This window comes from Labrus bergylta, chromosome 2 (genome assembly GCF_963930695.1).
Source record: "Labrus bergylta chromosome 2, fLabBer1.1, whole genome shotgun sequence".
Taxonomy (NCBI): domain Eukaryota; kingdom Metazoa; phylum Chordata; class Actinopteri; order Labriformes; family Labridae; genus Labrus; species Labrus bergylta.
Window position 1 is genome coordinate 23858816 of NC_089196.1, and position 14495 is coordinate 23873310.

Consider the following 14495-nt stretch of genomic DNA (forward strand, 5'->3'; position numbering starts at 1 on the left):
GTCTCAAAGTCGATCGTTTTTGTTGTGTTTGTAGTTGATTGGTTTTTATTTGCATTCCTGAAAAACAGTCTAACGTCACAGGCGTCAGAAAACAGCCGACTCATTCATTTTGTAGCTTTAAAGAGCCTTGAAAAAAAAAAAAAAAAAAAGAGTAGTTGCCAAAACATGTCTAAAGAGACGTTGTCATGGATCATAAATGTCATCGCACGGAAAACAAAACAAGTTGGAGCTAAGTGGAGATGTCGAACTCATGCCTCTCTGATGCAGTGCTGCCTTCAATAGCCTAATGTTGGCTTTCAACTTTCAGCGAATGCTTTCACAGCATCCAGAAGCTCAAAGTGGTTTTCATTAAGGACAATTATCTTGCAGAACAAAATGTGAAAGTATGAAAGCAAGAAAAACCGGTTTGCCATGGAGCATATTGTCTGTCAATAATCCAAATACAAGAGAAGAAATCTCATTGGCTTTTTCTTTTGAGGGAACCGCGGCGATGCCGACGTCTGGGTGTCAAGCAACAACCCGTCATCGTTCCTGCAGCACGCCTTCACACGAGTTCGGGTTAGGGTAAGGGTAATCATCGTCTCAGAGTTTTTTCATTGTCTCATGAGTTTCGTTTTGCTTTGATTCTTTTTAGTTTGCTGAGACTGTAAATATTAATGGACAGAGCCTGAGTGACGTCAGCCATCTGTTACTGCAGGCGGCTCATCAGAGGCAGCCGACATGCTGGAAATCCTGTCTCAGCCTTTCAGTCAACCTAACGACAGGCTGAGAGGCGGGTTTAAAGACGAACTGTTACATCACACCCACCTGTCAATCATGTCAGCTATGCGCCTAACTATTGATAACGTGTATTGTTTTCAAAAGCCATTTTTTTAAATCCACACCCCATACAGTGTGATTACAATAACTAATCAGACCTAATGAGTTTTTTGTACCAGGCTGTAAACATGACTGATGTAAACATTACTTCCCATCCTCCTGGAGCCAGCCTCAAGAGGACACTCGACGAACTGCAGGATTTTGCAATTTCCCGAATTGGCTTCAGTTTGAAGACGGTTGATTTGGCCCTATTCTTCTTCCTGCATCTCATCCCACCTCCTCCTATCCCATTTTTTTCAAGCCCGGTGCAGGTTCAGCAGATGGCTGTTCATCATGAGTCTGGTTTTGCCCAAGATTTCTGCCTCTTAAGAGGAAGTTTTTTTCTTGCCACAGTAACTTTGCTTAATGTTGTTAAGTGCAGTGCTCATGATGGATTAACGTTGGGTTTTTGTAATTCAGCAATGAATAAGGTCTTTTACCTCTCGAGATAACATTTGTTGTGAATTGGTGCTATACAAATAAAGATCGAGTGATTGATGAACTTCTACAAATTCTACAATTCACTTAGCAGACGCTTTTATCCAAAACGACGTACATCAGAGAGGAAGTACAACACTAATCCATTCATACAGCGCCAGCGAAGCAGCGGGCGCAATGCGGGGTTAAGTGTTTTGCCCGAGGACACATCGGACATGTTGCTCAGCTGGGGATCAAACCCTCGACCTTCCTCTACCAATTAAGCCACAGCCCAAACATCATCATCAAATACTGTGAATCAAATACTGTGAATCAAATACTGTGAATCAGAAAACCAACTAAATGATTCTTTGTTTGAAGAATGTTTCATGCTTTCAATCTCTCCATATCTACACTATCAAAGGTCTCTCTTACTGATTAGCTTACTGACACATGCTGTGTCTTTTATTACATACTGTACGATTCAGACACAGCAGGGAGAAGGTTCAGTCACCTGTTTGAGCAGTATTTCAAATGCAGATTAATCTGTTGACTCAACCTCACCACTGCATGCTGCGACTAGCTTAACAGAAAATGGAGGCTGTTTCTGGGGATAATTATTTAATGCGGTACACTAAAACTTGTGGCTAAATGTTTTATTCAAGCCACTCAGCCATGTGTGAAATGCAACCAGTTCACTTTCTGTTATTCAATGATAGGGAACACGATGAAGTGAAGGAGCAACCGTCAAGGGAGCCATCGCTGCCGCTATTGTGCTGCAGCGTCTTTTGTACATCGCCTTTTAAAAGCTAATCTGAGCTGGCACCTATCTCATATTTATTTATTTATTTATTTACGGGAGACAGCAAAGTACTCATGTATGTTGTAGAAGCTCCGCTGAGGAGGTTATTAATGTCCCCGACTAAATACAGCGTGGTGGAATTAAAGAGTCATGAGTTGCCTTTTTTGAAACAGTCTGAGATTTAGCAGCTCCACACTTTGAAAAGTCATTATCAACCAACCGTCGAAGTCGCTGCTACAGTCGCACACAGAGAAATGACAGAGGAGAGGCAAATGGGGTGAAGGAGAAACATGGATGCACGGAAAGTGAAAAGAGATTGAAGAAGAAATGAGGAGAAAAGGAAAAAGAGGAGAGACTGTGAGTAAGAAAACCAGTGCAGGTAAAATAAAGGTTACATGAGGACAATTGTACTGAGGTCAAAAACATGTTTAATAGAAAAATAAATCTTTTCCATTCAGCTCTAATAAATACACTGCTCAAAAAAAATAAAGGGAACACTAAAATAACACATCCTAGATCTGAATGAATGAAATATTCTTATTAAATACTTTGTTCTTTACATAGTTGAATGTGCTGACAACAAAATCACAAAAAAAAATGATCAATGGAAATCAAATTTATTAACCCATGGAGGTCTGGATTTGGAGTCACACTCAAAATTAAAGTGGAAAAACACACTACGGGCTGATCCAACTTTGACGTAATATCCTTAAAACAAGTCAAAATGAGGCTCAGTAGTGTGTGTGTGTGTGGCCTCCACGTGCCTGTATGACCTCCCTACAACGCCTGGGCATGCTCCTGATGAGGTGGCGGATGGTCTCCTGAGGGATCTCCTCCCAGACCTGGACTAAAGCATCCGCCAACTCCTGGACAGTCTGTGGTGCAACGTGACGTTGGTGGATGGAGCGAGACATGATGTCCCAGATGTGCTCAATTGGATTCAGGTCTGGGGAATAGGCGGGCCAGTCCATAGCATCAATGCCTTCGTCTTGCAGGAACTGCTGACACACTCCAGCCACATGAGGTCTAGCATTGTCTTGCATTAGGAGGAACCCAGGGCCAACCGCACCAGCATATGGTCTCACAAGGGGTCTGAGGATCTCATCTCGGTACCTAATGGCAGTCAGGCTACCTCTGGTGAGCACATGGAGGGCTGTGCAGCCCCCCAAAGAAATGCCACCCCACACCATTACTGACCCACTGCCAAACCGGTCATGCTGGAGGATGTTGCAGGCAGCAGAACGTTCTCCACGGCGTCTCCAGACTCTGTCACGTCTGTCACATGTGCTCAGTGTGAACCTGCTTTCATCTGTGAAGAGCACAGGGCGCCAGTGGCGAATTTGCCAATCTTGGTGTTCTCTGGCAAATGCCAAACGTCCTGCACGGTGTTGGGCTGTAAGCACAACCCCCACCTGTGGACGTCGGGCCCTCATACCACCCTCATGGAGTCTGTTTCTGACCGTTTGAGCAGACACATGCACATTTGTGGCCTGCTGGAGGTCATTGTGCAGGGCTCTGGCAGTGCTCCTCCTGTTCCTCCTTGCACAAAGGCGGAGGTAGCGGTCCCGCTGCTGGGTTGTTGCCCTCCTACGGCCTCCTCCGCGTCTACTGATGTACTGGCCTGTCTCCTGGTAGCGCCTCCATGCTCTGGATACTACGCTGACAGACACAGCAAACCTTCTTGCCACAGCTCGCATTGATGTGCCATCCTGTATGAGCTGCACTACCTGAGGCACTTGTGTGGGTTGTAGACTCCGTCTCATGCTACCACTAGAGTGAAAGCACCGCCAGCATTCAAAAGCAACCAAAACATCAGCCAGAAAGCATAGGAACTGAGAAGTGGTCTGTGGTCACCACCTGCAGAACCACTCCTTTATTGGGGGTGTCTTGCTAATTGCCTATAATTTCCACCTGTTGTCTATTCCATTTGCACAATAGCATGTGAAATTGATTGTCAATCAGTGTTGCTTCCTAAGTGGACAGTTTGATTTCACAGAAGTGTGATTGACTTGGAGTTACATTGTGTTGTTTAAGTGTTCCCTTTATTTTTTTTGAGCAGTGTATGTGCAAGCCTGACAAGTATTCAAGGGATTTTACAAAGTTCACCTTTTTTGTTTTTCAAACTTTCACAATCATACAACCAGGATGTAAGCATGCAAAAAAAAAGCAGTGGCCTAAAGTTATTTATTTATATTTTTTCAGTACCTCTCGAGCAAGCTGCAGCTAAGGCTCGAGACATCTAACAGTGACTTCGACATCGTCCGTTTGGTGAGTTTCAGCTTCTAACCCTCAGGCAGCAGGAAATACAGATTACCAAAAGCAAAGTATTTCACAAGTAATTATATCGATTTGATCCGGCAGCAGCATATACTGTAGTAAAGGCCCTCGTCAACCCTCAATGTGGCCCTCAGGTCAATTTTTATATATCAAAACATGAAGAAAACATGACAAAATCTGCCATGAAATCATGAAAACCAGAAATATGTCCGTAATAATATTTGATCACTGGTATATGTTGAGTTAAATTTGAGACATAATCGACTGTTATCGTTTTTGTATACTACAATTTGGCCCCCTGGCAGTGAGAATTTAATGAATGCGGCCCCTTGCTGTGACCAAAGTTGCCCATCCCTGCTGTAGTGTATGGGTAGATTAACCAAATATGAATCGTTCATTCATTTGAGTTCATCTAAGGTGACGAGTCAGTGATCTTTCAAGCAAGCAGCAGTGATGGTGTTTACAGGTCTTGTAAAACCACCGTACATCCATAAAAAAAAATCAGCTGTTCCTACTAATCCACTTTTAGTTAAAGCGTGCAAATCATGAACTGTCAGTGTCAGTGATGTTATGTCACACAGCAGGCAAACAAATACTTTAAGACTTTTATAAATCCAATGGACGATCTTCTATTACCCTTTAAGAGACTGAATAGAATTATTTTTTTGCGACTTTTTAAAGACGTGCACAAACTTTCTCCACAACTGTCAGAAAAAAAAAGAATCAATGGCCATTTGTACTCACAGGATTGATCCCTGAAGTGGACCCTGCGGACGCTGCAGCAGCTGTTGGATTGGCTCCGACCTCTTCATCAGACTCCACTTGAGACAGCACACTCACCATAGACTGTAGAGACTCTACACAACAGGTAAGAGATGACCGGTGAGGGGAAGAACACCAAACATGACATTTAATAGGACATCCATCTTCCCACTGACTATGTTGACCTAGTCTGACTAATCTTTTATCAATGGATTATTAATCCATCCATCAAGTCTATTTAACCTACTTCCCGTATAACTAACTTTTTTGCTCAACAACGCTGTGTTTAATTTTCATATCATTTTGAGCTTTGTTCAAGTTGCATGATTTTTTTTTTTTTTTTTTAAAGATTTTTTTGGGGGGATTTTTTTTTCCCTTTATTGTAGAGACAGGAGAGTGGATAGAGTCGGAAATCCGGGAGAGAGAGAGAGTGAAGAATGACATTCAGGAAAGGAGCAACAGATTCGGATTCGAACCTGGGCCGCCCGCCTGGAGGACTAAAGCCTCCGTACACAAGGAGCACACCCACTAACCACCACACTACCGGCACCCTGAGTTGCATTATGTGTTTGAAACCATATGTCAGAAAACTGTGCTGATTTTGAAGTGAAGGCCGTGTGAGCACAGATTGAAAATGATTAGCTTTCATTTCTTCATGATAGGCTGCTCTTTCTTCTCTTTTTTTTTTTTTTTCTGAAGCTGCACATTTAATTATTTAAAGCTGAGGAAAGTGCTTTCCTTCAAGGAATCTTTGCTATGTTTCATGTGGATACTTCATCCGCTTTCATAGCAAATGTAGTGAATTGAAGCATCTAATTCTTCAGTCGCTGCTATATGGGAAAGATACGTTCTCCTGATCTCTACGACATGTCAGCTTGCCAACGCGCAAGCAAGTCGTGTCGCACAAGAAGTCAAAGCTGCGTTTCACAGCATCTTTTACACTTACACTAAAATGAAAAGCGAATACCTAAGTCAGCAAAAAATCTTTCAAATGTATGTGGCAGGTTGAGCTTGTTGTTATATGCAGAGGCTACAGTCCCCATGGTCGTTACAGGTTGGAGTCTGACCCTCAAAATTCCCTGCTTGTCATCCCTACATCTATCCTCGCAATATTTCCTGTTACTCTCTGCTGTCCTAAAAATAAAATGGGTATCGTTGTCCATCACTGACTCTGTAATTGAAGGGCAGCTTCAAAATCCATGCAGGAAGTGAGTTCCGCATGTCCAGCTCTCTACTCTTACATTAGTGGTTTACACATTTTGTGTCTACACTGTGTGGTCTTTTGTTTGCCTGGAAAGGTAGATGAAGGTCACACTAGCAAAGAATACCTAATTAGATTCAGCCTAAACAAATTTAAAAAAAATGACAGACCAGTGAGGAGGGAGAGTGTGGAGAGCAGATGACTAATTGGGGACACTCAGAGGGAGGCAGGTAAAAAAAAAAGAAAAGGGAGCAACAAGTCTCTGTTGTAACCTACAAATGAGGAGGCACTACAAAGCCATGCTAATGAGGCCAGCTCGCACCCTGTGGGACCACCCCCCCTCGTTCAGTTAATGTTAACACCTCGGCCCTGTCTTCCAATGTACATCTGAGAGCGCGGAGGAGGCGCAGGGACATAATCATCACAGTTTACCACCTTTTTGTTTGAGACCTTTCTGGGAACAGAACACGGCTTGATCACGCTCAGCATTGAGTGTACCTTCACCTTTTTCTTTTTTTAATTCATCCTCCTCACTCGATCGGCCCCCTTACAGCATCTTGTTTGTGCAGATTGTTACTAAACTCGCTGTAAACACAGATGAGCTGAGAGTAAAAGGGCTCCGTTGGCTGAAGATAAAAAAAAGCTCGCCGTTAAACAAAAGCACAAAGTGTGTGAATCCATGGCAGCCACACTGAACATGTGCTATGTCTCTCATTTCAAATCATAACTGTGTGACTCTAAAAAAGTGTTTACACCGCCATCTGCTCCACTACAAACTTTCTACTCACACCTTTAACTTCTCCAAACTGTTTTCTTTAAACATCAGAGCAAAGTAGCCATGTGACACACGCTCTGAAATATCCACCTCTGATCAGAGTATTCAAACATGAACAACTACACTGTCTGCACTGTAACACCTCTTACTCCCTGTAAAGTATGTCCACATTCATATATATTTTAGATTTACTATATTTGAGTTAATAGTTTATTCCTGCTGAGAAGAATTTATTGATGTCTATTTCTTTCTTCAGTTGCTAGTGCGTCATTATTTCTCAGATGCTTGAAATGCTGCTGTTACACCAAAATCTCCCAGCTTGGGATCATATAAGGTATGTCTACTGTTTATCTACCTCCATGTCTATAACTATACTAAATATATTATATATAATAGAGCTCTTATTAAGAATGTTTACATGTCAATCTCACCATGAAACCAGATTCGCTGGCCATCAGTACACATTTCGCCGGCTTAACAGCATAATCCTGGAAATGTGTGTAAATCACTGCAATACTGAAAGACTCTGTATATGACCTGGCGGCGCAGTGTTTGGTGCGCGCGCCCCGTGTGGAGGAGGCTGTGGTCCTCCAGGGCGGGCGGCCCGGGTTTGCATACTACCTGTGGCTCCATTCCCGCATGTCATTCCCCACTCTCTCTCGCCCTCACATCCGACTCTATCCACTGTCCTATCTCTCCATTAAAAGGCACAAAATGGCCAAAAATAAATCTTTAAAAGAAAAAAGAGTGTATATGATGTTAAAATGTAGAAACAAGCACTTGACCTTTTCTTTTTATCCTGAAGTCAATGTAGGAGCCGTAATGTGTATTTCTCCCTCTGTTGATTATGTGTTATGTTTTTCTCCTTATATGGGTTTGATATAATTTCAGGTTATTTGCAGTGGGCGTGGTTTCACCGTATTTTTACCTGTGCATTGGTGTGGCGGGAGACTAGACAAAAAGGGGGAACTGGGTTTGTATATTTTCTGTTGACCGTCAACTTTATCATTATCGTCATCATCGTAATTATCCTCATCATCTTTTTCAATCATTTGTTTCATAAATCGACAAACTTATCTGGACTTTGAATTTTATTTTGATATGAACGAGTCACAGGTACAGACCCACTTAGTCTCTGTGAGGGATTCTCCAATCCAACACAAACAGATTTACATCTTTTACAGAAGAAAGTCTGGAGTGAAACATACGTCGTCTTTGTGGTTTTTTATGCGTGTAAGTGTATGTGCCCACACTAGGCTCACATGCGTCAATGTATGAGGTTTTCATGCAGGTTATTATGCACACGAGTGTGTATTCAAGCATTAAATACATTACTGACCTTGTATACTCGTAGGCTTGGTGGCGTCTGTGAAGTCACATATTGCGTCCCACTGGTCCCTGACAGCCTCAGGAGTCATGGGTTGGTTCTTTTGTCTCACAGTTTGGCCCTGAGAGCGCTCCCAGCGCACTGCACACACGGACACACACAAATAAAGAGGTTGTTAGATGGAGGGGGGGGGGGGGGGGATTACACACATAGAATACCTTTAAACCTGGGGCTGCGGAGTATCATAAATGCATAGAGACATTTCCTTAAAGAAAAACACACAATACTCACATTTACCCATCCAGCCTGCCCCGACCTGAAAGGAGATGAAATATGAGGAGATGAGAACAGAGATTAAAATAATATTGTCTCTTTAAGGAAACTGTGTATTTAAATGGTTCATCATGATAAAAGAACCTGAAACCAGTGTGCTGAGAAAACTTTTTTTTTTTTTTTATTCTGTTTACCTCAAACAGTCCTCCATTTTCTTTGCATTCTTCATGACAGAGCCAGAGGACCAGGGGAGCAACGTACTCTGGCTTCAGAGACGCCACGAGGTCTAAATAAAAAACCAAACATATACACAAAGTACAGCAGAGCTTTCTTTTTATTGCACCTCTGTTATACAATAAACAGTGGAGGAGTGCTTCTGCTTCAGCGTCTCTGTTTGGTAGTTAGTGTAGCGTGAGAATGACACCACTGCGACTCTTCATTGTGCTCATTTAGAAAATACTAGCGGTACAAGGCTGGAGCTTTTGCCCTCTTACTACAGAACAAACAGACATCAAATACATAAACACTCCTTCTTTCACTAGTGTAAATTAGAAAACCTTTATGCTTAAATTACATACTGAAAATCATGCTGCTCTTAATTTATCGAAAAAACAGTTTTTGCTTTTTCAGTCCTAACATACTAATGTGTTCACTTTGATTGGAAAATCTTCAGCTGAACAACCCTAACCCTAACCCCTACCATTAAACATGCACAAATACTAAAAAAAACAGAAAACCTTTGAATGCTATGGAGCATAGGTGCAGGTCCAAATCAGTTTTAAATGATCGTTTCATTTTTTTTTAAAAACATAAATGAAAGGGCAAAAACGAATAACACATTTTAAAATAGCTACCCAACAACAAACACGACTTTCATTCCCTGTACAAACTAATACAAATCTAACGCCAGGCACCATATGTGTGCTGAAAATATCGCTTCTCTTCTATCATCAAAGCGTGGTGGAAAAGAAACTGGCATTCTGTTTCAGCACCGTCTGCCATGTTTAGCAGGATGATTTTCTGCTGTTTCTTTTGTCGAAAAAAAAAAAAGCCTGAGTCAGTGAAAGCCAACATATGGAACCGAGTCATTTAGTGAGGTGAAGTCATCCTGTGACAGTTGGCACCATGTAGTGTGACAGATGCTACGGTTAGATCAGCACAGGCAGGACAACAAAACCCTTCCTTTTTAATCCGTCACTTAATGCCCCCCGTTGGTGAACTGGTCTGCAGTCACAGGGCATGCACAATCTGCTCAACATGTATAGGAATGTTCAGAGTCTGGATTTGGTGGCTTCTAGGGAAAAATCAACTATGTTTATGTTGGGTGAATGAGGTCCCTTTAAATAAAGAAGAAATGCTTAAAAAGTTCCTCTTTATATGAATGACAATTTGTTTGTTTTGGAGGTTTATTGTCTGGACTCATTATGCCCCTGCTTATAAGCTATTATTCATATTTCTAACTGTGGGCAATAAATGCCACATTACCATCTGTCTGCAGAAATATTTTGAACATGAAATATAGAGATGTGTCATTAGCATGCCTACTCACATTTCTGTGAACATTTAAAAGCACAGCTAACACCTACAGTCAAAGTAGGGATCCAGAGCTGCCTGTTTAACTCAAGGGAGCTGAGACATTCAAACTTTTTAAGCACTTACAGGGTGCATGATTGCATCATCGCTGTTGAAACAGCATAAAAAAGAAAAACACAGTTCTTGAATATTATATGACAAATTTGCATGTCAAACGGGAGTGCTGCCGCCTTAAATTTTGAAAACCAACGTTACATGAGCATAACATTATGCGGCTGTTCTAAAAAAAAAATAATAATAATAAGTGGTGAAAATCTATTTGTTTCCTTTTGTCTGCCTCCCGCCCCCCAAAAAAAAAAACGTGCATGTGTGAAAGCATGTGCGCTCATATTCCCAGCAGTACGCCCCTGTATGAATTATACAGACCGACTGCATGCAATCAAGCATGTTTTTTAATCTCTCTGCCTACCTGGGGGCATGACGGTCTCTGTGAGGCGTGACCCAGCCACAGGAGCAATCGTGTTGCAGTGGATGTTGTACTTCCGTCCCTCAATGGCCAAGGTGTTCGAAAGGCCCAGCATGCCCAGCTTGGCAGCGCTGTAGTTGGCCTGGCCGAAGTTACCATAGATGCCTGCGGCTGAAGCTGTCATGATGATTCTGGACAAAAGACAACCCGAGGCAAAAAAAAAAAAAAAAAAAAAAATGTAAGTCACAGACCTCGCTGCAGAGTCATGGGACACACAGAAGGCCCCTCACCAAATACTCATGACCTCACAAAGCGTTACACACTTTCACACATGCATAAACACACAGGGGTATGTAAATGTAAGCAGCTAGTCATGCTAACCCATTCACACACACACACACAACTGCTTTCTCACATATGCGGAGCTGCACACAGTGGATTTATTTGAGCGACTGTGAGCTCAGGCTATATGCTGGAATGAACGCATGTATGCACAACAGGCACACAGACATACACATAACATTTTTTGCAAGTAATCTCACGCAGACAGTTCAATTCAGTCAAGCAAAAGTAACGAGGTTAAAACGCTACATTAACTGTTGAAGACGTCTGAAACACGGTGAATCACTGGTCATCAGAGAGCAGTGATCCATACCACAGCGCACAACAATACATCCACAGGAGGACCGGCAATGAATGAGTGTTTACAAATCAATAAGCTTTGTGCACAAAGGTCCATGATACCGTTACCGTAGGAACCTTTCACACTGTCAAGTATTCCTACTGATAAAACATCTTTCAATCTGTACATCAAATGATAAAATGCTGCCATATAGGTGAACAGTGAACACACAGACTTGGGCCCTGATACTGATCCTTATCTGTGCACCATGCACTCACATAGCTTTATTCATATTCTTGACTTAAATGCCCATCCTGTCTGTTTTACGGAGATTGCCTCCATGAATATGACTAATTCTTATTTCTTTATGTCAAGGTTTGACTCTAAATGCATCATCAACTTTGTTTTTTAGGCTGGCTGCCCACAGAGATTGAAACCTGCCAGTATGCAACGAGTAGAGCTGTTCTCACGTGGTAGGGATACTAATGAATAACCCCCTCTAGATGGTAGGAGAGACGAGGATCGAGGTTGAAGCGTAATTCGTACTGTAACCCTGCATGGTTTCGACTGGAATAAAAAGCCCACTGGACTTGAGGATAAATGTTGTCACATGGCTGACCTAAGTCCTGGTTGCTTTCTCTCACTTCCTTCCTCAAGTAAGAACAGGAGGAAGCACCCCAAGAGACGTCAGAAATAACTCTTACTGGAGTTGGTATGAATTTAAATTAAGTTTTTCAAGGCATTTGGGATACTCTTGTGGTTCATAGCCTTAAAATTGGATTCTTTTTTTTTTGTAATCGGCTAAGAGAAAACACACTGGAACCAAAGACTTGGTCCACTCTCCCATTCAGGATATTCAGAATAACATTTTGACCTTTATGTTAAAAAACCTCATTGCTTCCTCATTTTATCCCTTTGAAGTGTGTGTAAAAATTGTCTATTAATTGTAAAGTTATGGCCCAAAGAAATTAGAAGAGACCACAGTGGCCTTGGACCTATGATCACTAAATTCTGATTTCATCATTTCATTTCATCCTGGAGTCTAAAGGTAGGTTTGTGCCAGATGTCATAAAAAATCCCTTCAGGGAATGTAGTGTTCAGGAGAACTCGACAGACGTGGTGTGACAGTGATCAGTCACCGCCAGTAAAGAGGCATAACCAAAACTATCATAGTAGATACTCACAATGATTAGTGGAAAGACTATGTATGTTACAATAAAAACACCCAACAGGAAAACCGGCCTTTTTCAGAGAAAAAGGAACTACTGTCCTCTTCCATTCACGTCGAGCCCCTCGTGTGCTCTTAGGAAGGGCATCTGTTACCTGCAGTAACATGGGCGTAAAGCACGTCATGTGACCTACTTCTGCAAATTATAATTCAACGCGTGCAAACCTCAATAGGCCCTTTTCACCACACACATTTCTTCTTGTTGCAGCTGTCAAGGGGCAGGTGCTCATTTCAGCTCCTACATGCAGACATCAGAAATGTAAATAAACCTGTGTTTAGAAAATGTGGATAGAGTAGGAAATCAGGAGGAGAGAGAGGGGACTGACATGTCAAAACAGGGCCTCCTGCTTCGAGGGTTAGAGCTCAATATAACCACTAGGCCAACAGGCACACCAAGTAGACAATGTTTTACCATACTTAATAAGTGACTGATTCTTGACAAAAAAAAAAACAGATCTGCTCATATCAGCATACTCATCACGGCTCAAAGTCAATGGAAAGCATCAATTCCATGTTTCTCATCCAAGAAGTTTGAGGACTCTCTGATGAATGGCAAAAAATAACATCAACTTCAGAGAGTGGTTATATCATTGGTTCATGCTGTGGAGACTTGGGGGGGGATAAGATTTAAAAAAAACTGCACAGCACAGATGCAGCATATTCGCTGCTTCTTTGGACTGATCAATTTATTTAGTGCTGACATATTTAAGAGATTCACTAAAACAGTTCAGCATAACTAAATTCACTAAGTCCCCTTCATTATGTGCTAATTTGCATAATCAAATCCAATTTGCTGTCTTGGGCTTTCACTGGTATGCAGATTATTTCATTGTACACCTTGAAACTTCTGGAGCGAGAAATATTAAGGGGTATCAAGTGACTAGAGTCAGAGTCAGAATATGAGTATGATAATGTGAGGGCAGGCATGCTTTATATACCCATTACCCCAAGTGTCTGTTCTCAAGAGCCTCCTTAAAGTAGGGCACATAAAACCCCCTTTGAGTATCTTTGGTACTTTATTTGATGTCTGAATCGGGACTCACCACACAGAATACTGATATCCTATTGATTAGAGGCCAGAAATGGTCCGTCTGCTGAGAATAATACTGCTCTAAAAAAACAAAAAAAAACAATCCAACCCCCGTAATAGGAGGATGGCACAGTTTTATCTACGTCAATAGCTTGCTCTCACCTGCCAAACTTTTGGTTTTTCATGTGATTCCAGGCGGCTCGAGTCACTAAGAAGGATCCTCTCAAGTGAACTCTCTGAATCAGGTCTGAAGTGGAGAGTAAGAGAGAGGACAGAGAGCGTTAGAGCAACGTGACGCCGATTCAGCTTCCAGGAGGATTTTCAAACTCTCACACAGACAATCTGTCGTTATAGACATAAGGTACGTGGAAAACAAACACGATGCATTCTGCATTCCACAATGGCATTTAATATGAACACATTTGGAAGACTCTTTACAGTGAGAGTTAATGAGAGTAAAGTGAATGTAAACATCAGAGAGAATAAAATTACCCCAGTCCAAATCACTCGTCCTGGCAAACGAGCGGTCACGGAGAATCCTTGGCAAAGAAAGAAAAGCAGGGCAGGGTTCAATCATTGATGTCTTTGTGACAAGACTTAACAATTCTCTTACACAATTCATGTTCTGACAGTTATCAAAAAGACACTTCAGGAACTACAAGAAAGTCTGAATAGACTTACCCAGCATTGTTTACAACAACATCTAGAAAAAAAAAATGTGTTCCAGAGTTAATGTAATTACTTGTTCATAGAGTAGCAATAATATCATGTCATCAAGATAATGTAACAATGCAAGATTCAACAGAACTAACCAATCCTTCCAAATGTATCCAGTGCTGTTTGGATCAATTTTTCTCCATCTTCTACAGACTCTGTAGGAGCATGTAAAAATAAACAATAGTCATAGATATGTTGAGAGCTTAT

The 14495-nt window shown here is 41.7% G+C and overlaps 1 protein-coding gene across 1 annotated transcript in view; it reads right to left on the bottom strand.

Moving 5' to 3' along the window:
* The window catches only part of hsd17b4 (hydroxysteroid (17-beta) dehydrogenase 4), a 28522-nt gene that overhangs the window by 11440 nt on the left and 2587 nt on the right, over positions 1–14495 (bottom strand). Inside the window, exons 4-12 of the mRNA XM_065949623.1 lie at positions 14384–14443; positions 14253–14274; positions 14064–14110; positions 13734–13818; positions 10695–10882; positions 8887–8978; positions 8711–8735; positions 8432–8560; positions 5099–5211 (exon numbers count right to left, since the gene is read on the bottom strand). Of these exons, the coding sequence (XP_065805695.1) occupies positions 5099–5211; positions 8432–8560; positions 8711–8735; positions 8887–8978; positions 10695–10882; positions 13734–13818; positions 14064–14110; positions 14253–14274; positions 14384–14443 (761 nt within the window). The remainder of the gene's footprint in view (positions 1–5098; positions 5212–8431; positions 8561–8710; positions 8736–8886; positions 8979–10694; positions 10883–13733; positions 13819–14063; positions 14111–14252; positions 14275–14383; positions 14444–14495) is intronic.